This window comes from Vitis vinifera, chromosome 4 (genome assembly GCF_030704535.1).
Source record: "Vitis vinifera cultivar Pinot Noir 40024 chromosome 4, ASM3070453v1".
Lineage (NCBI taxonomy): Eukaryota > Viridiplantae > Streptophyta > Magnoliopsida > Vitales > Vitaceae > Vitis > Vitis vinifera.
Genome location: NC_081808.1, coordinates 24,521,992 through 24,546,124, shown reverse-complemented (window position 1 = coordinate 24,546,124; position 24,133 = coordinate 24,521,992). Strand labels below are relative to the sequence as shown.

The window sequence follows — 24,133 nt, the reverse complement described above, 5'->3', positions numbered from 1 at the left end:
TAGATGTTTTACATTTGACTTCCCGAGTAAGATGCAACTTTTTAAAAAGTTAATTCTGCTTGAAATCATCATGATTAACCAAGATCGATTTTCAAAAATCTAACTGACTTTTAAAAAAGCTTCATTAAGTATGGAGATTTTGAATCCAAAACCTAAATTGTTTAGGTAATTAATCTTAGGTTTAAACCTTTAAATAAATAAATATTTCTATTTGAGACAAGGACTTTGGCTTTGTCATTTAGGTGTCCCTCTCAAGTAAGTAATTAACTTTAGGTATCACTTATGATCTTTGGTAACCTCTTTTTTACCATAAAAAATAGCTTTGAAAAACTCTTAAGTTAAAACAATAATAATTAGAAAAGAAAAGGATAAAATGAAGAAAAGACAACATTAAAAATAAAAAAAAATAAAAAAAGATAAAGTAAGGATATATTTTACTTTAAAGGGGAAGGCATAAAAATATATTTGAGTTTTTATATTTGAAGACCTTTCAATGACTTATCAAAGTTGATAATCTTTTGAATCATAATCACCCATGCCCCACCCTATATGATAATTCTCCCTTTTCTTGGGATCACGAAATTCATTTTTGTACATACTAAAACATGTCCTAGGATTTTCCCATAAACACATTTTTTTCCTTTCCTTCCTTGACAGCCATGGCAAAATGGTTGTGGAGGTCCAAGTTAAGGGAGATTTGGGTGTTTTGAGGGTTAAGTCAAGGGTGACTAATAAGAATTATAGAAGGTACAGAAGAAGATGGCAAAACTAACATTTGTGCACAATACTAACTTCCAATATTGCAAGTGCCAGAAACATGGTACTCATTCAACTTTTGTTCACAGCTACACCAAAAACTTTTGTACTTCACTCATAATAATAATTCATCATACTATTAAACAGACATTGAAAGAAACAACTGAAATGCATGACGAAAACAACTGGAATGAGCAAATCTCCCCAACGCTTTATGCATCCATGCGAATGATGCATCGAAGACCATCCCCGCTAAGCATATATTCGAAGGCCTTGTTGATCTCTGCAAAAGGGACTTCATGTGTGATGAATTTCTCCAGTTCAAGCTCCTGTCCACGGTAAAATAACCGAGTAAGACATCTTCCCAAAATATAATCACCTAATTAAGGAATTCAGCTAATTAATTAATCACCTTGTTCATGTATTTTTCCACCACTGAAGGAAGGTCGGAACGGGGTTTGTAGTTGCCAAAGAAAGTGCCCTTCAGAGTCCTCTCGTTCAATAGATTCACGGGATGCGTTTTGAATGAGTCGTCTTTGTTTGGCACACCAACCAGTACAGCAACACCCCACCCCTGCAATGGAAACTCCCAAATTAAACAAAATGGTTTGAAAATTTTCATCTCTCTTTGGCCAACGACTACAAGATGAGATCTGATGAACTTACATCATGAACACACTCAAATGCAGATATCATAGCATTGACATTTCCGGTACACTCAACACTTCTGTCCACTCCCCCATCGGTCATCTCAGCAATCACCTAATCACAAAAGAATTCTCAATCAGTATAAAGCACACACTTATATTTGCTTGTCAGCAATTTATGATAGAAGGTAAAGGAATGAACCTCTTGAACAGGCTTGTCATGATCCTTTGGGTTCACAAACTCAGTGACGCCAAATTTCTTTGCTGTTAGCAACAAAAGTCAAATGAAAAATCATCCATAGTGTTCAGCATTAGAGCAGGCACAAATAGTAATTTGTAATTGTATGACACAGTGTTTTAATCTTGTGGGCATTTTGAGTACTCACCGTCATTAAATCTCTTAGGGTTTAGATCAATCCCAATGATTCTGGAAGCGCCTGCAATTCTAGCCCCCTCAGCAGCCTAATCATGTGAAACCACAGAAAAATTAATTTCATTAATAGCAGTAATAAAGAGCAAAAGAATGAGCGGCTTCCATTAGAGAGGAGAAACTCACAGCAAGCCCCACAGCTCCTAAACCGAAAATGGCGACTGATGAACCCTTCCATGGTTTTGCAACATTCAAAGTAGCACCAAGACCTTTAACAGAAAGCACACTTGTCATTAACAAGAGAAGAAATAAAAGAAGACACCAATGAAATAAATAAATTGGAAGAGTTTGTTTGATGGTTCTCCCTCACCTGTAGAGATTCCACAACTGAGAACACAAACTTTGTCGAGTGGGGCAGCAGGGTTGATCTTAGCGACGCAACCAACATGAACCACAGTGTATTCACTAAATGTGGAAGTCCCCACAAAATGGTAAATGGGTTTTCCGTTAATAGAGAATCTTGACTTGTTATCACTGAGCATCACGCCTCTGTCGGTGTTTATCCTGAGGAGGTCACACATATTACTCTCCTCTGACTTGCAGTGCCGGCACTCCTTGCATTCGCCAGTGAATACAGGAAGAACATGGTCTCCAGATTGGAGATCTGTGACACCCTCCCCCACGCTCTCCACAATCCTAATTAAAACACCAGAAAAGGAAAGAAAATTATTAAGATGAAAAAATCATTTGTGTTGGAAAAATCAAGGAGACAACAATGAAAATGGAATTTAGTATTTTTTGGTTGATTAATTTGTAAGAATATCTCCATACCCGCCAGCCTCATGACCAAATATACGAGGAAATAAAGGGGTTTGTCCCTGCAAATCGAAAACCCAACTATATATAAATCTCTGCATATTAAGTAATACATTGTAGATTTGTAATTACAGTCTACATAACATTGGCATGAAGAAGTTACCTTAGCTTCCCAGAAGTAAACATCAGTGTGGCAGAGGGAGGTGAAGAGAATCTTCAGACGAACCTCCATGACCTGTGGAGGCGCCACTTCCACTTCTTCGATCACCAATGGCTTTCCTGCTTCCCATGCTACTGCGGCTGTAATGGAGGTATATATCCATTTGTCAAAAGAATTTAATCAGGAGATATCCATTTGTCCAAAGAATTCAACATAATTATTTTCATAATTAAATAATAAAAATACGACCAGGACAAATCAAGATGTATATAGATCTAGCTACAAATCATCTCATTTCCCCAAAACAATATAAGCCCAGTGCAAGAAAAGAACAAAAAAAATAAAGCATCAAAAGGACCCCTAATCTTCAAGAGAAGCTCACAGAGGACATCAGATAAACAGAATCCAATGGGAGACCCATCAGAGAGAAGCTAGATTCTAGAATACCTTTGCAACGTATAACTTGACCAGCTGTGCCTGACATCTTAAGGCTCTTTCTTCTCTCACTTTTGACGGTAACTAGTATTTCTTTGTTTCTTCCTTTGTGGAGAAATGGGCGTGCTTCTCTTGCTATTTATACCACACGCCACCCAACTGTCTAGGACGCACAACCCAGTTGCTACCCTTGTTTTGTCTTTTGGAGGCTACAACCCACGGCGCCTTTCAATTTCATCCCTGGTTTTGTCCCTAGTTGACCCCTTTGTCTGTTTTGTAACCCGCCTCGTTTTACACACACGCACCGTTTCCTAGGGTCAACGCTACATAAAAATAACAATATTCCGTCACCATATCAATTCAAAGAAATCATGTTTATGAAACAAACTAATAAAAAATGGTTAAGGTAGAAAAGAGCTTTTAATTGGTGTTTGGCCAGAATAATTTTAGCGTTTTGAATCAAACAGATTCTATATCGATTAAAAATAACTAACACTAAAACGGTTTAATTTCCAGTAAGGCTGATTTGCCTCAAAGACTATAATGTAAGTAGCATACTATAGTAATGAGTGGAAAGTCCATCTAAGTTTGATCCGCAATGTTTTCGAAAATAAATTTTAGTTATTTTCATGAATAAAATTTTGTTTCATATCTGCACGGTCATGTGCGAATCGTTACAAGAAGGGGATGTTTGTAATGTCTCACATCGGATAGGAGAGAAAGTTTTCAGTGCTATTTAAGTATGAGTTCATTTTAACCATGTGGACACATTTTAAAGTCGTGAAGACCCTTTTGGTACAAAGCAGACTATACTACACAGTTAAGTGTGGGTCATTACAAATTGTATCAATATCAATCCCTGACCCCCGTGTAGGGATTTGGTTTCATAGGGGATGTTTGTCTGTTTGACTTTGCAATCTCGTGAAATACAACGAGGATGTTGTCTGCATGAAGGGTGTTTGTGATGTCTCACATCGGATAGTGAAAAAAGTTTATAACACTATATAAGTAAGAGCTTTTTTTAACCAAGTAGACACGTTTTAAACCTGTGAGTTGTTACAAATGGTATTAAAGTTGATCCCTGACTTAGTGTGGGGGTTTGTTTGGCCCTGTAGAGGGTGTTTGTCTGTTTAGCCTTACAATCCTATATAACACAACGAAGATGTTGTATCTACATGGGGGGGGGGGATTGTTTATAATATCCCACTTCGAATAAGAAATAAATTAAAGTTACAAGTACTATATAAGTATAGACTTCTCTTAATCCTATAGATGACTTTTAAAGTCATAAGGAGCGTTTTAAGCCCAAAGTGGACAATATCTACATGGTTGAGTAAAAATAGTTACAAATGATATCAAAACCAATTCTCCACCCCGATGTGGGGATTTGTTTGGCCCCGTAAGAGGTGTTTGTCTGTTTAATCCCACAATCCCATGAAACACAACAAGAGCATTGTGTCTGCATGAGGAAGTATTTGTGATGTCTCATGTCGGATATGAAAAAAAGTTCTTAATACTATTTAAGTAAGAATTTTTCTTAACTAAGTAGACGCATTTTAAATCCATGAATGACTATTTGGGTTCAAAGTGGACAATATTTATATGGTTAGATGCGAATCGTTACAAATGGTATCAAAGTCGATCCTCGACCCCTGTGTGAGAGTTTGGCTCTATAAAGAGTATTTGTTTGTTTGACTTCACAATCCTATGAGACACAATGAGAACGCTATGTCTACATGAGGGAGTGTTTGTAATGTCTCACATCAGATAGGGAGGAAAATTTCTGACATTATATGAGTAAAAGTCCTTCTTAATCAAGTGGATGTGTTTTAAACCCGTGAAAGTCCCCTTTAGGCTTAAAGCAGACAATATATACATGATTGGGTACAAACTGTTACATGACTTCTCATCCCTTTTTCTACTTTCTTTTTCACCAAATCCATGCTAGCCACCATTACACCACCCATTTGGACCTCCCATTAACTTACCTTGTGACTTCATTACCATTGTTTGATAATGCTCGAGAATTTTCAGTTACTCATTTTTTTTCTTTTCCTTTAGATTCTAATTTGTTTGTGTTTTTATTTTAGGATTTCAGTTTTATTTGAGTTTGATTTATCTACTCATATTGTGATTTAGAGTGTTCACTTAGTTAGAGTTTTAGGGATTTTAATTTGAGGTTTTTGATCCACAATACCTATTGAAGACTTTGGGCCTATTCTTAAGCCATGGGTTTGTTTATTGACATGTAATTAAATATTTTGATTTGGGCTTCGTTGGATATTACTTGGCATATTGATTTTAGGATTAATTGATTAAAAATGATAAAAACATCCTAAATTTGTAAAACTAACCTTTTTCGTTTTTTAACTTGAAGAGTAATCCATTTTTGACATAAATACCCTTCAATATTTTCATTATTTACATGTGTGTTTTAAAAGAAATGGTTACTTTTGTAATAAAAAAATGAGGGCATTTTTATCAAAATAGGTATGTTTTAGGTTGGAAAAAAACTAAGGGTTAGTTTTCCAAAGTAGGGAAGATTTCATCCCTTTTAATATGTTATCTCTTGATTTTATACTTATTTTTGGGCTTAATTTTTTTATTGCTTTGGGTTGTTATTTGGCATGGGCTTCACCTTGACTGAGAGCTGTTTTTTAAGGGATGGAATATGAATCTTGATGAACCCCATGGATGGTGGGATTTTTCTTGAACGGAGGAGAAAGCTAGATGCATGATAAGAGGCGACATGAGTTAACAAATAGCACTCTATATTTTCTGAGTTTTATTTTTGTGTGGAAGGGTTTGAGTTATATTTTGTTCTTGTTTTACTTTCTTTAATACATTATTCATATTCAACCAAATTTTTTGGTTTTTATCAATTATGAAAAATATATTAAGTTAAAGGATGTTTATTTTTTATTTTTAGTTTTTTACTAAAAGCAATTTGCTTTCACACTTTATGTTGTTTATTTTTCTACTTTTTCATAATTTATTACAAACTTTTTATTGAATAGAAAAAACCAAAATATTTGACTTTTTCTAAATGAAAAAAGTAACACGTGCATTTTTCTTTATTTTTTAATGCTTAATAAAAATAGAATATTATAAAAACAAACAACTTAATACTTAATATTATTAAATATTAAAGTTTTATTTAGAGTTAAGTGAAAAAAAAAAAAACACCACCTTAATTTTTAGTTTTTTTTTTTAGAATATTTCTAAGAAATAAAATGAGGAATAATGATTAAAAATGTCTTTTCATAAACTAATAATATTTTTTTTTTCTTAAAATAACATTGTTGATAAATTGATTTTTATATATTATATTTTTTTTCATTTTTTTTTCATAAATCTGTAGTTGTTTTTCTTTAAACTTTTTTTTTTTGTGCAAATAAAATAAAATTCGAAATCACCTTTTTTTCAAAAGCAAACTGAAATTCCCTTTTTATTGGTAAATTGAATAATTTTTTTTAATAAAACAGAAAAATATTTTTTTAACAAAAAATCTAGTCTTTTCTTAGAATAATTATTTTAATAAATTAGTTTTTGTAATTTTTTTTGAATTATATATATATTATCTTCAATAAAATCAAAATTATCCTATTAATCAATATGAAATAATTTTTTTTGGTGTCAAGATGAAAGTTCTTTTGAAATTGTTTTTGAATAAAGTTAAAATCTTATTTTTTAAATAAATTGAAATTTTGGTTTGTCTTAACAAATAAAAATATCCTTTTTTACATAAAATTTAAATATTATTTAAATAATAAATTTGAAACTAATTTTCTAATAAAATTAATTAAGAATCACTATTTTGGTAAATAAAAATAAATTTTGGATGGGAAATTTAATTTACAAAATGCAAAAAATCCTTTTTTTCAAATAAAGTTAAGCAAGATTCTTTATTCTAGATAATATTATGGAAATATCTTTTTGATAAAAGCAAGATTCTTTCATTAAGCAAAATCATAAAATTCTATTTCAAATAAAAATCAAATGGAATGCTTTTTTATATACAAAATTATAAATATCTTTTTTTTTTTAATAAAAGTTGTATAAAAATATTTCTTCTTTAAATAAAATTTGGATTGAAATATCTTTAGTAAATAAAAATGTAAAATATATATATATATATATATATATATTTTAAAATAAAATTTTGATTGAAATATCCTTTAAAATTCTTTTTTTAAATAAATTTGTTTGACTTTAGCTTGTTGGGCCCTAATGATATTATTGTTGGCCTTTAAATTTTAAATTCCTTGGTGGAGAATATAATTGCAATGGATCCCAATATCTAATGGTTTGGTTAGAGGTTACTAATATTAATAGAGTTTGATTTCATCCGTCTTAAAAAAGAATAATATTTAAGACTATCCATCAAATTGTAAAGTTTTACCTAATTAGACATTAATTGTTATTTGATAATTGGAGTAAAAATATTTTGAAATAATTTATTTTTTTATTAGATATAAAATTATCATTGATATAAATAATATTGATTGAAAATATTGATTTAATATTTTTAAAGTTCAAACATTTTTTTGAAAATAATTATTAAATTGTATCTCTTATTTGTAATGATATTTAAAAAAATTTATTTATAAAATTATATTGATATTCCTTATTGGGTTTTCATCCCATTCCTTTTTATTGAATATTTTTTAAGTACTCTTAGTTTTTATGAAAATTATTTTATTTATAAAATAATTATTAAAGAATATTTTTATTGAATATTGTATAAAAAGGACAATAAAATCATCATTTGTTTTCTTCCGGTGTGGAAAGCCATGGATATGGCTACGTATGTGCAGATCCAAGCTAAGGGAGAATTGGGTTGGGATGATTTTAGGATTACATAATTAAAAGGAAAAAATAAAATAAAAAAGAAAATAGAAAAATTGTCATTTTCTTAGACGTGTTGTGGATAATAAAAATGTTATATATTGCAACTGCATAGACATTGTTTATATTAAAGCTTTATCCATATAGCATTACTCTCCACAAAATCTGATCTCATCACGCAAACACACTTTGAAAAAGCAAACTCAAATGCATTAAAAGACAGAGTACTTAAGACACTTATGCAGACTGGAATAGGCAAATCTCCCCAATGTTTTATGCATTCATGCGAATGATGCATCGAAGCCCATCCCCGCTAAGCATATATTCGAAGGCCTTGTTGATCTCTGCAAAAGGGACTTCGTGTGTGATGAATTTCTCCAGTTCAAGCTCCTGTCCACGGTAAAATAACCGAGTAAGACATCTTCCCAAAATATAATCACCTAATTAAGGAATTCAGCTAATTAATTAATCACCTTGTTCATGTATTTTTCCACCACTGAAGGAAGGTCGGAACGGGGTTTGTAGTTGCCAAAGAAAGTGCCCTTCAGAGTCCTCTCGTTCAATAGATTCACGGGGTGCGTTTTGAACGAGTCATCTTTGTTTGGCACACCAACCAGCACAGCAACACCCCACCCCTACAATGGAAACTCCCAAATTAATCAAAATGGTTTGAAAATTTTCATCTCTTTGGCCAACGACTACAAGATGAGATCTGATGAACTTACATCATGAACACACTCAAATGCAGATATCATAGCATTGACATTTCCGGTACACTCAACACTTCTGTCCACTCCCCCATCGGTCATCTCAGCAATCACCTAATCACAAAAGAATTCTCCATCAGTATAAAGCACACACTTATATTTGCTTGTCAGCAATTTATGATAGAAGGTAAAGGAATGAACCTCTTGAACAGGCTTGTCATGATCCTTTGGGTTCACAAACTCAGTGACGCCAAATTTCTTTGCTGTTAGCAACAAAAGTCAAATGAAAAATCATCCATAGTGTTCAGCATTAGAGCAGGCACAAATAGTAATTTGTAATTGTATGACACAGTGTTTTAATCTTGTGGGCATTTTGAGTACTCACCGTCATTAAATCTCTTAGGGTTTAGATCAATCCCAATGATTCTGGAAGCGCCTGCAATTCTAGCCCCCTCAGCAGCCTAATCATTTGAAACCAAAGTAAAATTAATTTCATTAATAGCAGTAATAAAGAGCAAAAGAATGAGCGGCTTCCATTAGAGAGGAGAAACTCACAGCAAGCCCCACAGCTCCTAAACCGAAAATGGCGACTGATGAACCCTTCCATGGTTTTGCAACATTCAATGTAGCACCCAGACCTTTAACAGAAAGCACACTTGTCATTAACAAGACAAGAAATAAAAGAAGACACCAATGAAATAAATAAATTGGAAGAGTTTGTTTGATGGTTCTCCCTCACCTGTAGAGATTCCACAACTGAGAACACAAACTTTGTCGAGTGGGGCAGCAGGGTTGATCTTAGCGACGCAACCAACATGAACCACAGTGTATTCGCTAAATGTGGAAGTCCCCACAAAATGGTAAATGGGTTTTCCGTTAATAGAGAATCTTGATTTGTTATCACTGAGCATCACGCCTCTGTCGGTGTTTATCCTGAGGAGGTCACACATATTACTCTCCTCTGACTTGCAGTGCCGGCACTCCTTGCATTCGCCAGTGAATACAGGAAGAACATGGTCTCCAGGTTGGAGATCTGTGACACCCTCACCCACGCTCTCCACAATCCTAATTAAAATGACAGGAAAGGAAAGAAAATTATTAAGATAAAAAGGTCGATTGTGTTGGAAAAATGAAGTAGACATCAATGAAAATGAAATTGAGTAGTTTTGTTAAATAATTTTTCAAAGAATATCATCATACCCGCCAGCCTCATGACCAAATATACGAGGAAATAAAGGGGTTTGTCCCTGCAAATTGAAAACCCAACTCTACATGAATCTCTGCATATTAAGTAATACATTATAGATTTGTAATTACAGTCTACATAACACTGGCATGAAGAAGTTACCTTGGCTTCCCAGAAGTAAACATCAGTATGGCAGAGGGAGGTGAAGAGAATCTTCAGACGAACCTCCATGACCTGTGGAGGCGCCACTTCCACTTCTTCTATCACCAATGGCTTTCCTGCTTCCCATGCTACCGCGGCTGTAATGGAGATACCCATTTGTCAAAAGAATTCAACCAATCGTGTACATAATTAAAAATAATACAAACGATCACAGACACTAGGAAACCTATATGAACAGGAGAAAGCAATATATGTAGGTACAAATTCCCCAATTTCCTATCGGCCATGTGATCTTGAATTCCTCTTTAACAATCATCTCATTTCCCCAAAACAACCAGGACAATAGCATAAGCCCAATACAAAAAGGAAGAGAAAAAGGTAGATTCTAGAATACCTTTGCAACGTATAACTTGACCAGCTGTGCTTGACATCTTTAGGCTCTCTCACGCTTCACAGTAGTACTCTTGCTCTGTTTTTGTCTTTGTGGAGAAATGGATGTCCTACAATTGCTATTTATAGTACATTCCACCTACCGTCTGGGACACAAAACCCAGTTACTATTCACTACCCTTGTTTTGTCTTTTGGGGGGCTACAACCCACGGCGCCTTCGAATTCCATCCCTGGTTTGTTTGTCTGCCGCCTTTCCTACATACGCGGTTGCTTGTTGTCAACGCTGTATAAAACTAATAATATTTCATCACTCTTATCTATTCAAAGTTTTGTTTATTAACAAACTAATAGAGAGTGGGTAAGGTATAAAAGAGCTTCCAATTGGTCTGCTCATTCAGAATAATTTTGAATAAGGATATATATATGCAATTTTGGATACATAAAAAATATTTTTCTAAATATGGTATTATCCTATCCCTTAATCTAATATTTCTAAAAATGGTCTGGATAAAAGTATTGTTTGGTTAAAATAAAAAATAAAAATGCAAATTTCAACGAATGAGTTTGCATACCGATCAACACAATCTTTAAAAAAAAAAAAAAGTATTACTATTTTATGAATGCTAAAGTGTGTTAAAACTTAAAAGTATCGTGATGATAGAAATGATATAATACTCTCCTTTGGTATATGGTAAGATATTGTGCTTTAGATGATCCTCCCTAAATATAAAAGTAATGAAATCAAAATACATTGCGTAATGCAACCTAATTAGTCATAGTTTTCATTAGATACCTCTTCGGTATCATAGCCAGACATTTGTAATTTATAGTATATATGACAAAGACAAGAAGAGACTAGGACAAAGCAACAAATAAAAAGCAATGAATCAAAATGCATATGTGATACAATCTAATTAGTTAGGCTATGTTTGGTTCTCGAAAATTTTGAGGAAAAATGTAAGGGAAAGAAAATACAAAAGAAAAGTAGAAGGAAAGAAGAAATAATGGAAAATAAAAAATAAATTAAAAGTCGATAAATTATTTTTATTTACTATTTCAAACTCATTTTATTTATATAAAAATTAAATAATTTAAAAATATATAAGTTTTTAACTAGTTTTAATTATATTCGATTTTCTTTTATATTTTTCATAGGACAACCAAATATGAAAAAATCATTTCCTTTCGTATTTTTTTTTCTTTACTTAGTATTTTTTGGGAGCCAAACATAACCTTGTGATTTTGGTTAGGTAGCTTATCGTCATCATAATTGAATACTTTTAATTATAATATGATAGAGACATGACAAGAAAAAAATCTTGATATTAATGTAATATATAATATAATTGACTAACTTATTCATAAAAAATTTGAATTTTATTTTATTTTTTCTCCAAACAAAATTTGGGTTCACTTGGATTTAACCAAGATTGAACTCCTGTTTTTTCACTCCAAGGCCTCTTCCTTTCCTATTCTTACCTTTTAGTCATCCTTTTTTGCATCTAAATTAGTTTAAGTGCACAAAAAATACAGCAACTCCAACTGATAATATAGCAGAGGTTTGGGCCTTGTTTGGGAATTGTGTTTTAGAATAGTTTTCTGTTCAGCAGAATAAAAATATAAAAAAAATGTTTGACAAACAAAAAATATTTTTTGTTTTCTAATTTTAAGAATAGAAAACATGGTGTTTTCATAAAACATCTTTTAATTGATTTTTTATTATTTTTACTTATTTTCTAAGAATTATTTTAAGAAATAATCATATAAACATGTAGAAATATTAAAAATAAAACATTAGATATGCATATTTAAAAATATTAAAAATAGGTTAAAAATATTTTAATTTTTCAAATAAACTTTTGTTTTACAAAAATAAGAGAATAATTGTTCTCATAACTATTTTTCAGAATTTTTTTTTAAAACGGTTACCAAACAAGCATTGGGTTTTTTATATATAAAATTATTTTATTAAAAAATAATTGTTTAAATTTTTATTATAAAAAAATTGGTTCTTTTTATCAGTTATTTTATTTTTATACTAAATTGATTTTTTAAAAATGAATTTAGTTTTTGGGTTGAAAAGACGAATTTACCTTTTATCTTAAAAGTTTTTATATTTTTCATTGAATATTTTTTATTTTTGGTTCTTGTTTTTTTTTTTTTTTTTGAAAAGATGAGTTGTACTTCAAATCCAAAAGCATGAATTATTTTTTATAGAAACCGTCCACAGGCAACACAAAAAAAAAAAAAGAAAAAAAAAAAAAAAAAAAGGAAAATTTGGGTGTGCTTGTTATGACAAGTCTCTAATGCACAGGAGAAATACTTTTTTCCACCTTCAAGGAGGCAAGACATGAGATGGTAATTATAATTGCATTGGGGAAAAAATCACAACATAACCAAGAAAGAAAGACAAAAAACTGAAGCACATCCTTATTGACAGCCATGGCTATGGCTGTGCAGATCCAAGTCAAGGGAGAATTGGGTTGGGATCTTTTCAGAATTTAGATCATGGGCGTCCAATTAAAGGTACAAAGAAATTACACAAGAAGAGAGTAAAAATGTTAAGTACTGCGACTGCTTTATACATCTATGGTTGCTCCACATAGTTGAATTTCATCAAACACAGGCACTTCGAAAAACAAACTGCAATAGGCCAATCTCCCCAACCTTTTATGGATCCATGCGAATAATGCAACGAAGGCCATCCCCTTGAAGCATGTATTCGAAGGCCTTATTGATCTCTGCAAAAGGGACTTCATGTGTGATGAATTTCTCCACTTCAAGCTCCTGTCCACATAAAAATTAACTTACTAAGGAATTCATCTTCCCCAAAATATAACCACCTAATTAAGGAATTCGGCTAATTAATTAATTACCTTGTTCATGTATTTTTCCACCACTGAAGGAAGGTCGGAACGGGGTTTGTAGTTGCCAAAGAAAGTGCCCTTCAGAGTCCTTTCGTTCAATAGATTCACGGGATGCGTTTTGAATGAGTCATCTTTGTTTGGCACACCAACCAATACAGCCACACCCCACCCCTGCAATGGAAACTCCCAAATTAATCAAAATGGTTTGAAAATTTTCATCTCTCTTTGGCCATCGACTACAAGATGAGATCTGATGAACTTACATCATGAACACACTCGAATGCAGATATCATAGCATTGACATTTCCGGTACACTCAACACTTCTGTCCACTCCCCCACCGGTCATCTCAGCAATCACCTAATCACAAAAGAATTCTCAATCAGTACAAAACACACTTATTTTGCTTGTCAGCAACTTATGATAGAAGGTAAAGGAATGAACCTCTTGAACAGGCTTGTCATGATCCTTTGGGTTCACAAACTCAGTGACGCCAAATTTCTTTGCTGTTAGCAACAAAAGTCAAATGAAAGATCATCCATAGTGTCAGTGTGATGAAATAGTTCAGCATTAGAGCAGGCACAAATAGTAATTTGTAATTGTATGACACAGTGTTTTCATCTTGTGAGCATTTTGAGTTCTCACCTTCATTAAATCTCTTAGGGTTTAGATCAATCCCAATGATTCTGGCAGCACCTGCAATTCTAGCCCCCTCAGCAGCCTAATCATGCAAAACCAGAGTAAAATTAATTTCATAAATGGCAGTAATAAAGAGCATAATAATGAGCGGCTTCCATTAGAGAGGAGAAACTCACAGCAAGCCCCACAGCTCCTAAACCAAAAATGGCGACTGATGAACCCTTCCATGGTCTTGCAACATTCAATGTAGCACCGAGACCTTTAACAGAAAGCACACTTGTCATTAACAAGACAAGAAATAAAAGAAAACAGCAATGAAATAAATAAATTGGAAGAGTTTGTTTCATGATTCTCCCTCACCTGTTGAGATTCCACAACTGAGAACGCAAACTTTGTCGAGTGGGGCAGCAGGGTTGATCTTAGCGACGCAACCAACATGAACCACAGTGTATTCGCTAAATGTGGAAGTCCCCACAAAATGGTAAATGGGTTTTCCATTAATAGAGAATCTTGACTTGTTATCATTGAGCATCACGCCCCTGTCGGTGTTTATCCTGAGGAGGTCACACATGTTACTCTCCTCCGATTTGCAATGCCGGCAGTCCTTGCATTCGCCAGTGAATACAGGAAGAACATGGTCTCCAGGTTGGAGATCTGTCACACCTTCACCCACGCTCTCCACAATCCTAATTAAAATGACAGGAAAGGAAAGAAAATTATTAGTCAATCGTGTTGGAAAAATGAAGTAGACAACAATGAAAATGGAATTTAGTATTTTTGGTTAATTAATTTGTAAGAATATCTTCATACCCGCCAGCCTCATGACCAAATATACGAGGAAATAAAGGGGTCTGTCCCTGCAAATTGAAAACCCAACTATATATGAATCTCTGCATATTGAGTAATACATTATAGATTTGTAATTACAGTCTACAAAACATTGGCATGGAGAAGTTACCTTGGCTTCCCAGAAGTAAACATCAGTGTGGCAGAGGGAGGTGAAGAGAATCTTCAGACGAACCTCCATGGCCTGCGGAGGCGCCACTTCCACTTCTTCGATCACCAATGGCTTTCCCGCTTCCCATGCCACCGCGGCTGTAATGGGGACACCAACTTGTCAAAGAATTCAACCAAAGAGATATCCATTTGTCCAAAGAATTCAACCAATTATTTTCATAATTAAATAACTACAAATTCCCCAATTTCCTATCGGCCATGTGATCATGAATTCATCTTTAACAATCATCTCATTTCCCCGAAACAATATAAACCCAATGCTAAAAAAGGAGAGAGAGAAAAAAAAAAAGCATCAAAAGGACCCCTAATCTCCAAGAGAAGCTACCACAGGACATGAAATAAATAGAATCCAATGGGAGACCCAGAAGACATGAAATAAAGGTAGATTAAAGAATACCTTTGCAACGTATAACTTGACCAGCTGTGCCTGACATCTTTAGGCTCGTTCTTCTCTCAATCTTGACGACGGTAACCAGTCTTTCTTTGTTTCTTCCTTTGTGCAGAAATGGGCGTGCTTCTCTTGCTATTTATGCCACACGCCGCCCAACTGTCTGGGACACAACCCAGTTGCTACCCTTGTTTTGTCTTTTGGAGGCTACAACCCACAGCGCCTTTGAATTCCATCCCTGGTATTGTCCCTAGTTGACTCCTTTGTCTGTTTTGTTGCCGGCCTCCTTTTCTACACGCTGTTTCGTAGAGTCAACGCTATATAAAAATAATAACATTTACCATATCAATACAAATAAGGGTTATTTGATTAAAAGGAACTCTTAAAACCCAATTTTTGAAATTTAACCTCCCACCCTTTTTTGGCAACTTTTTAACAAAAATATCCTCATTATTTTCTTGTAAAAATAACTCTTCTTTTAAAACCTACATGTAAATACTTGAAATAGAAAATGACATTTATGTCAAAAATGGATTACTTTTTTAGAAAAAACATGGGAAGGGTTAGATTTTCGATTTTGAGATTATTTCATCTCTTTTAATTAAATATTTCTACAAATAACAGGGAAAGTTATGTTTTGGGAGCCCCATTTCCCAATATTATTATTTTCAAAACCGAAGTTTGCATAACCCAAGATATGTCCACTATTTCAAAAAATTATATCCCTTTCATGCACTATATACCGTTTGTAATTACATTTCTGAAATTACCCCTCCTTGCATCCCTGTCAGCAACCATCCCCCTCTCCATGTCATCGAAACTGGTGCTTTTAATAAACAAAAAAATCTAAAACGTAAAAGTTATGAAATTTGCAAAACCCACAAAACACCCGACCCAATATACTTTGAAATTTGGGGAAATCAAATCACTTCCTCTCATTTTGCCCTAACCCGATTTGCATTTTTCGAAAGCCTTCAACGAAGTCAAAGTTGACCCATTTCTTCATCTTTGTTCATCAAAGGTGGAATATTTTGAAGGTTTCTGGAACCGAAGTGGAGCTTCCTCTTCCTTTTGGATTAATCGCAGGTGAGTTTTCCATTTAAGGATTTGTTTGGTTGTTGAGAAAAAATTTGGGCCGCAGGTTGTTTTGCATTGTTCACGACCGTGTGATTTAGAATATTTGGGGTTTTTCCCCAAATAATATTATGCTTATTAAACAAACTAATAAAAAATGGTAGTTGGTGTTCAGTCAGAATCATTTTAGCGTTTTGAATCAAAGAAATTATATATCATGCCGTTCTAAAGACTAAAGAAGCAATTAGGGACATATCTATAACGCAATCAATTATTATTATCTCTTTTTGAAATAAGGGTATATGACTAATACAATTAAAGAAATTTGTATTTTAAAATATATTATATTTCTTATTTTAAAAACCATTTTTGGATTGGGAAAAAAACTAAAAATTATGTGTTAATTTTTTAAAATTATTTAATAACATTTTTAGAGGAAACACTTCCTAAAATTACATATGGGAAAAACTAAAAAATTTTGTATATTTTTATTTTGTTTCAAAAAACTAGAAAGTCTCTCTCCTCATATTGTTGCCCATGTGCGTGTCGTGTACAATTCCAGTGCACACACTTGTACGCATCCTATGAGCTATAGCCTTACATCAAAGGAGGTTTCGTACACCCAAAATCTTCTACTCGATGACTTTCTTAAAACCTTAAAGGGTAGCTAGTAATGTTATCTAGGTGATTGTTGATTGATTAACAAAGTCTACTCATTTTTGTCTATGAAAGTTTTTCCATGGACCAACTAACTTTTACTTATGTTAAAGAGATTGTGAGAATGTATGGGGTACCTATTTCTATAACATTTGACATGGATCCTCGTTTTATTTCCAAATGTTGGCATAGTTTATAGAAAGCTATGGGTATTAAGTTGAGTTTAAGCACTATTTCCATCCTCAAACTATTGACTAGCTAGAGACCATAATTCAAGTTTTGGAACATTTGTTGAAAGCACATGTTTTAGACCTAAAAGGTAATTGAGATGATTACTTACATTTGATAGAGATTGCCTACAATAATAGTTTTCAAGCTAGTATTAAGATGACACCATTTCAGGGGTTGTATGGAAAAAGATGTCAATCTCTTATTTGTTAAGATGATGTTAGACAAAAGAAACTTTTAGAGTTTGAACTTGTGTAATTAACTATTGAAAAGGTTGTCTTGATTAAAGAAAAATTAAAAGTAGTTCAAAGTAGATAAAAGAGTTATACTAATAATCACATGTGATATTTGGAATGAAATATTAGTTATCATGTTTTCTTAAAAGTTTCGTCTATAAGTTTCTAATGAGATTTTGGAGGAAATTGCAACTTAGTCCTTAATTTGTAGGATCATTTGAAATCTTATAAAATATAAACCCTTTAACATATAAAGTAACTTTATGCCAAGATAATCTAAGATCCATAATGTATTCCGCGTATCAATTTTGAGGAAATATGGTTTTTATCCCTATCATGTTGTGGAGTTAGAGTCTATTTAGATTTAATAGGATTTGACTTATAAAGAAGTACCCTTTTAGATTGTAGATATAATGGACAAGGTGCTGCATCATGCTATGTCAAGTTGTAAAGGTAAAGTTGAGTAATTTTATTTGAGAGGCTACTTGGGAATTAGAGGAAGAGATGAAAAAAAAATAATCCACATCTATTTTGAGACTCAGGTATTTCAAGTTTAGAGGATTAAGATTTTATTTAGAAGGGGAGGATATAACACCAAAACTTGATCTTAGGCGTAAAAGATAATTTTAAAATAGATAAATAAATAAATTAGAAGATGGTGGAAAAGTCTTTTCACATTAAAAAAAGAAATCTAAATAGAAATTAGATTTCCTAACTTCTTTATAAATAAAACTCTTTTTGCATAGAGATTAGAGAGATGAGAAAGGATAGGTTGAAGATTTGAGAGTTTAGGATTTAAAAATCAATTTTTCCAAATAAGATTTTAACTTTTAGATTAGTATTTTTAAATTCATTAATCAATTTTGAACAAATTAAATACTCTTTTGAGAGATCTAAATCTAGCTTAATTTGTAATTTATTTGATTTTAAATAAAAAAAATGAAAAAAAAATGAATACAGGCGTATTCAATGATTAAGAATTTGGTTATTTAGATTAGTAGAACCAAAAAAAAAAATTAAGAAGGGTGGTCCATGTATAGGATGTTAGTGTGTTTGAAGATTTTTTTTAGTGAAAATAAGAAGGAAGAATTAAATTTTTTTAAGAAAGAAAAAAGGAAAAAAGAAAAAATGCAATGGCGTGGGTAGTACATGGGATGGCTGCCATCGAAGCGTAACTAGTGGTGTGAAAAAAAAACGGCAGGAAAAATATATGGAATGTTGCAGGGTTGTATGAGTGCTAATAATAATAAATAAATAAATAAATAAATAAAATAAAATAAAATAATAAATAAATAATTAAAAAAAGTCAAGAAAATGACTATTATCCGTGAAGATAAAATGCGAATGTCATTACTGCACAGTGGAGAATGGTAAAAAAAAAAGTATGGCTTGAATCGCATGGCATGATGAGGACATGTTAAGGTTAGGGTTATATTTTGGTCATTAATTAAATTCTTATAGATTAGGAAGAAAAAAAAAATGAGTAATAATAATACCAAAATAAAAAATTATTAGGATTGTTAATTTATAATTTTAAATACATAATCAATATTAATGGTTGGTTTATATATATATATTATGTTAGGTGAGGATTAAGCTTTTCAAGATTTAAATTCTTCATAATTTTGAGTATTTTTTTAAAATGGGGAAATTAATACAATAAAAGAAAATATTTTTTTATGCATTATTTTGAATTATATAAAATGCTATTTTATTTTTTTACATGCATCAAATTCATTTTACATGAAAAAAAAATATACATCTCAGATTATTTTATTTGTTTATAACAGAAAAATATAGTGATATTTTATTTTTTATTAGTTCTATTAAAATAAGGCACAATTGTTTCATGCTAGTTTGTTTGGCGTTACAAGTATTATCGTTGACCTTGGTGGAGAGTATTATTGCAATAAAATTCGATTTAATGGTTTGGTTAAAGGTCATTAATATTAATAAAAGTTGGTTTTGTATCCTTTGAAAAAGAGCAATATTTGAGGTTAGTTATTAATTTATACAGTTTTATTTAATTGAACACCATTTATTATTTGATTATTTAAGTAAAGTAGTTGATGTAATAATTTTTTTGAAGTTGACTTACAAAAAATAGACTATGAGATTTACTTACTTTGAATAAAAATTTGGTAATTAAAAACTTTTAGGCTATAAGATTATATCGTTGTAGTCATTTGTACCATAATTCTTAGGTTCTTAAGGTATAAAATGACTCTTATGTTGTGATGTCCCACATCGGTTAGGGGAGAATGTTCTTGGCGCAATATATGTAGAGGTTCCTCTTAACCAAGTAGATGCATTTTAAAGCCATGGATATGGCTATGGTTGTGAGTCATTGGCTATGATTGTGCGGTTCCAAGTTATGGGAGAATTGGGTTGGGATCATTTTAGGATTAGATCATGGGTAGCCCAATTAAAAGGAAAAAATAAAATAAAAAATAAATGAGATGAGAAAACTGTTATATATTGCAACTGCATAGACATTGTTTGTATTAAAGCTTTATTCATATAGCATTACTCTCCACAAAATCTGATCTCATCACGCAAACACACTTTGAAAAAGCAAACTCAAATGCATTAAAAGACAGAGTACTTAAGACACTTATGCCGACTGGAATAGGCAAATCTCTCCAATGTTTTATGCATCCATGCGAATGATGCATCGAAGCCCATCCCCGCTCAGCATATATTCGAAGGCCTTGTTGATCTCTGCAAAAGGGACTTCATGTGTGATGAATTTCTCCACTTCAAGCTCCTGTCCACGGCAAAACAACCGAGTAAGACATCTTCCCAAAATATAACCACCTAATTAAGGAATTCAGCTAATTGATTAATCACCTTGTTCATGTATTTTTCCACCACTGAAGGAAGGTCGGAACGGGGTTTGTAGTTGCCAAAGAAAGTGCCCTTCAGAGTCCTCTCGTTCAATAGATTCACGGGATGCGTTTTGAATGAGTCGTCTTTGTTTGGCACACCAACCAGTACAGCAACACCCCACCCCTGCAATGGAAACTCCCAAATTAATCAAAATGGTTTGAAAATTTTCATATCTCTTTGGCCAACGACTACAAGATGAGATCTGATGAACTTACATCATGAACACACTCGAATGCAGATATCATAGCATTGACATTTCCGGTACACTCAACGCTTCTGTCCACTCCCCCACCGGTCATCTCAGCAATCACCTAATCACAAAAGAATTCTCCATCAGTATAAAGCACACACTTAAATTTGCTTCTCAGCAATTTATGATAGAAGGTAAAGGAATGAACCTCTTGAATAGGCTTGTCATGATCCTTTGGGTTCAAAAACTCAGTGACGCCAAATTTCTTTGCTGTTAGCAACAAGAATCCACCGAGGAGTGTGAGTTTGGATAAATAGTTTAGCATTAAAGCAGGGTACGGTTACAAATTTGAAAATGTATGACACAATGTTTTAATATTGTGGGCATTTTGAGCACTCACCGTCATTAAATCTCTTAGGGTTTAGATCAATCCCAATAATTCTGGCAGCACCTGCAATTCTAGCTCCCTCAGCAGCCTAATCATGTGAAACCACAGTAAAATCAATTTCATAAGTGGCAGTAATAAAGAGCAAAAGAATGAGCGGCTTCCATTAGAGAGGAGAAACTCACAGCAAGCCCCACTGCTCCTAAACCGAAAATGGCGATTGATGAACCCTTCGATGGTTTGGCAACATTCAAGGTAGCACCAAGACCTTTAACAGAAAGCGCACTTGTCATTTGCTAGAGAAGAAACAAAAGAAAATACCAATGAAATAGGGAAATTGTAAAGTTTTTCTCATGGTTCTCCCTCACCTGTAGAGATTCCACAGCTAAGAACACAAACTTTGTCGAGTGGGGCAGCGGGGTTGATCTTGGCAACGCAACCAACATGGACCACAGTGTATTCACTAAATGTGGAAGTCCCCACAAAATGGTAAACGGGTTTTCCATTAATAGAGAATCTTGACTTGTTATCACTGAGCATCACGCCTCTGTCTGTGTTTATCCTGAGGAGGTCACACATGTTACTTTCCTCCGACTTGCAATGCCGGCACTCCTTGCATTCTCCGGTGAATACAGGAAGAACATGGTCTCCAGGTTGGAGATCTGTCACACCCTCACCCACGCTCTCCACAATCCTAATTAAAATGACAGGAAAGCAAAGAAAATTATTAAGATAAAAAGGTCGATTGTGTTGGAAAAATGAAGTAGACAACAATGAAAATGGAATTTAGTATTTTGGTTAAGTTGTAAGAACTAAGAATTTTCATACCCGCCTGCCTCATGACCAAATATGCGAGGAAATAAAGGGGTTTGTCCCTGCAAATTAAAACCCAAATTGTTTAGCATTCGACCTAGAAAGGAACACAACTATAAATGAATCTCTACATAGTAAGCAATACATTGTAAGTTTATAACTACATAACATTAACATGAAGAAGTTACCTTGGCTTCCCAGAAGTAAACATCGGTGTGGCAGAGAGAAGTGAAGAGGATCTTCAGACGGACCTCCATGACCTGTGGAGGCGCCACTTCCACTTCTTCGATCACCAACGGCTTTCCCGCTTCCCATGCCACCGCGGCTGTAATGGAGATACCCATTTGTCAAAAGAATTCAACCAATTATCTACATAACTAAAAATCATAAATATGATCAAAGACACTAGGACCCCTCCTCTTAAATAGACAACTGTGGGACCATTGTAGGGCATATTCACCCAACCCATTCTTCATAAACCCATAAAGAAAAGCACTCTATCGAAGTACACCCAGTACGGAAAATGGTTGAATACCCAAGTTCCAAAATTACTGTCCATGCTCTACATTGAGTCATATCCACAGCCGATCGCCACTCACAAATAACCTAGCAACGCCTAAATGGACAGGACAAATCAGGATATATATAGCTACTGATGGAATGATTTCACAAAATTTCCAAAATTCCCCAATTTCGTATCTGCCATGTGATCAGTACTTCATTTTTGTTTCACCACCTTATTTGCTCTCGATCATTAAAAGTCGAGTCATATTTCCCCAAAAAAAATGAAAAGACCCATAAGACTCCAAGAGAAGCCAACGGTTCACATGAAATAAACTAATCGATGCAAACAGGGAACAAGCGGAGAGAAGGCAAGTTCAAGCATACCTTTGCAGCGTATAACCTGACCAGCTGTGCTTGACATCTTTAGGCTATATTCCTTCTCACACTGTTGACGGTTGTTTTGCCTGGTTTTCCTTTGTGGAGCAATGGATACGCTTCTCTGGGTATTTATAGTACACCCCACCGAACGTGATGATCGTGGCGGGGACCACAAAAAACCACTTACCACCCTTTGTTTTCAATCCTAGATTCTGCAATCCACGGCGCCCTCGATTCCACCCCTGGTTTTCACTGGTTGACCCTTTGACAATGACCAAAACTTCCTTCCTCTATGTTTCCTTTCCCCCCTACTCCCGATTGCCAACTGTTTGGTCATGTTAAAGGCCCCCCACCCGGCACCACTTGAGCCCTCGAAGTCGGGATTTTGGTTGGGCCTCTAGCCATCCTACATATGTCCAGTTGTGGTGGGCTTGGGGCAAATTAGAAATTTATTACTTGTTTGGTAAGATTTTTAATTATAGTTCTTGAAAATTAGTTTTACAGCAACAATTATATTTAGAAATTTAAATATGGAGAACAATTTTTTTAACCTACTCTATGGCTGAAATATTGTACATTATATCATGTAAAAAGTCTTAAAATGTTTTTAATTATTTTTAAAATATTATAAAAGTATCTTAAATTAATAAATTTATTATAAGAAATGATTTATTTTCAGAATAAATTCCTCCTTATCTATTTTTTTAAAAAAAATATTAATATATATATTCAAAGAATTTTTTTATTACCAAATTAATAAAAAAAAATTGGTTAGCGTAAATATCATTTAATTCTTGTTTAGTATTATCAACAAATTAACAAAGTAAATTTCATAATATTCTTATACATGAAACTACAAATGTAATAGCATATGGAAGAACATTTAAATTTTTTATACTTCTATTAGTAACTTGTGATGCAGGTGGGGTGCTCATGGGTGATGTTTAGATTTTAGGTTTAGGTATTTGATCGTATGTTAGTGTGTCCATAACCAAAAAAATAATAATAATAATAATAATAATAATAATAATAATAATAAAAATAAAAATTGTAAGCCTATATTATCCTACAAATAAATAACTTTACTTCCATTCCAAATTTTATGAATATCTTCATATAAGTTAGCTAAATTTTAGCAACATAACATATATAGGAATTCCTACAATCAACTAATTAAATAAACAATAAAATCATAATAGAGAAAAAAAAAATCAACGAGATAAAAAGAAGAATGATAAAATAATAATAAAAAATTAATAAGATTAGACAATTCATCTATCCGTTAGACAATTAGAATGTCAATAAGATCCTAATACCTTAAGGCTATGTTTTGATTCTCGAAAAATACAAGGTAAAGAAAATAGAGAGGAAAAGTGAAAGAAAATAAAAAA

At 33.0% G+C, this 24,133-nt stretch overlaps 2 protein-coding genes across 3 annotated transcripts; both read right to left on the bottom strand.

The window, feature by feature from the left end:
• Positions 1–774: 774 nt before the first annotated feature.
• Positions 775–10,583, bottom strand: LOC100255814 (uncharacterized). The gene is made up of 20 exons (XM_010651082.3): positions 10,482–10,583; positions 10,088–10,224; positions 9,940–9,986; positions 9,479–9,804; positions 9,295–9,377; positions 9,125–9,200; positions 8,941–9,002; positions 8,758–8,853; positions 8,506–8,667; positions 8,308–8,422; positions 3,197–3,319; positions 2,753–2,889; positions 2,605–2,651; positions 2,144–2,469; positions 1,960–2,042; positions 1,790–1,865; positions 1,606–1,667; positions 1,423–1,518; positions 1,169–1,330; positions 775–1,085 (listed from the first exon to the last, which is right to left on the bottom strand). The coding sequence occupies exons 1-20, from the start codon at positions 10,516–10,518 to the stop codon at positions 969–971; spliced, it is 2,370 nt and encodes a 789-aa protein (XP_010649384.2). The 5' UTR covers positions 10,519–10,583; the 3' UTR covers positions 775–968.
• Positions 10,584–12,948: 2,365 nt separating this feature from the next.
• On the bottom strand, positions 12,949–23,003 carry ADH2 (alcohol dehydrogenase 2). 2 transcript variants are annotated; one of them, XM_059736074.1, is made up of 21 exons: positions 22,749–23,003; positions 22,049–22,185; positions 21,876–21,922; positions 21,416–21,741; positions 21,233–21,315; positions 21,063–21,138; positions 20,871–20,932; positions 20,688–20,783; positions 20,434–20,595; positions 20,240–20,350; positions 20,114–20,147; positions 15,398–15,523; positions 14,942–15,078; positions 14,794–14,840; positions 14,344–14,669; positions 14,160–14,242; positions 13,990–14,065; positions 13,789–13,850; positions 13,609–13,704; positions 13,355–13,516; positions 12,949–13,265 (listed from the first exon to the last, which is right to left on the bottom strand). In XM_059736074.1, the coding sequence occupies exons 1-21, from the start codon at positions 22,783–22,785 to the stop codon at positions 13,149–13,151; spliced, it is 2,403 nt and encodes an 800-aa protein (XP_059592057.1). In that variant the 5' UTR covers positions 22,786–23,003; the 3' UTR covers positions 12,949–13,148.
• Between the last annotated feature and the right edge of the window lie 1,130 nt (positions 23,004–24,133).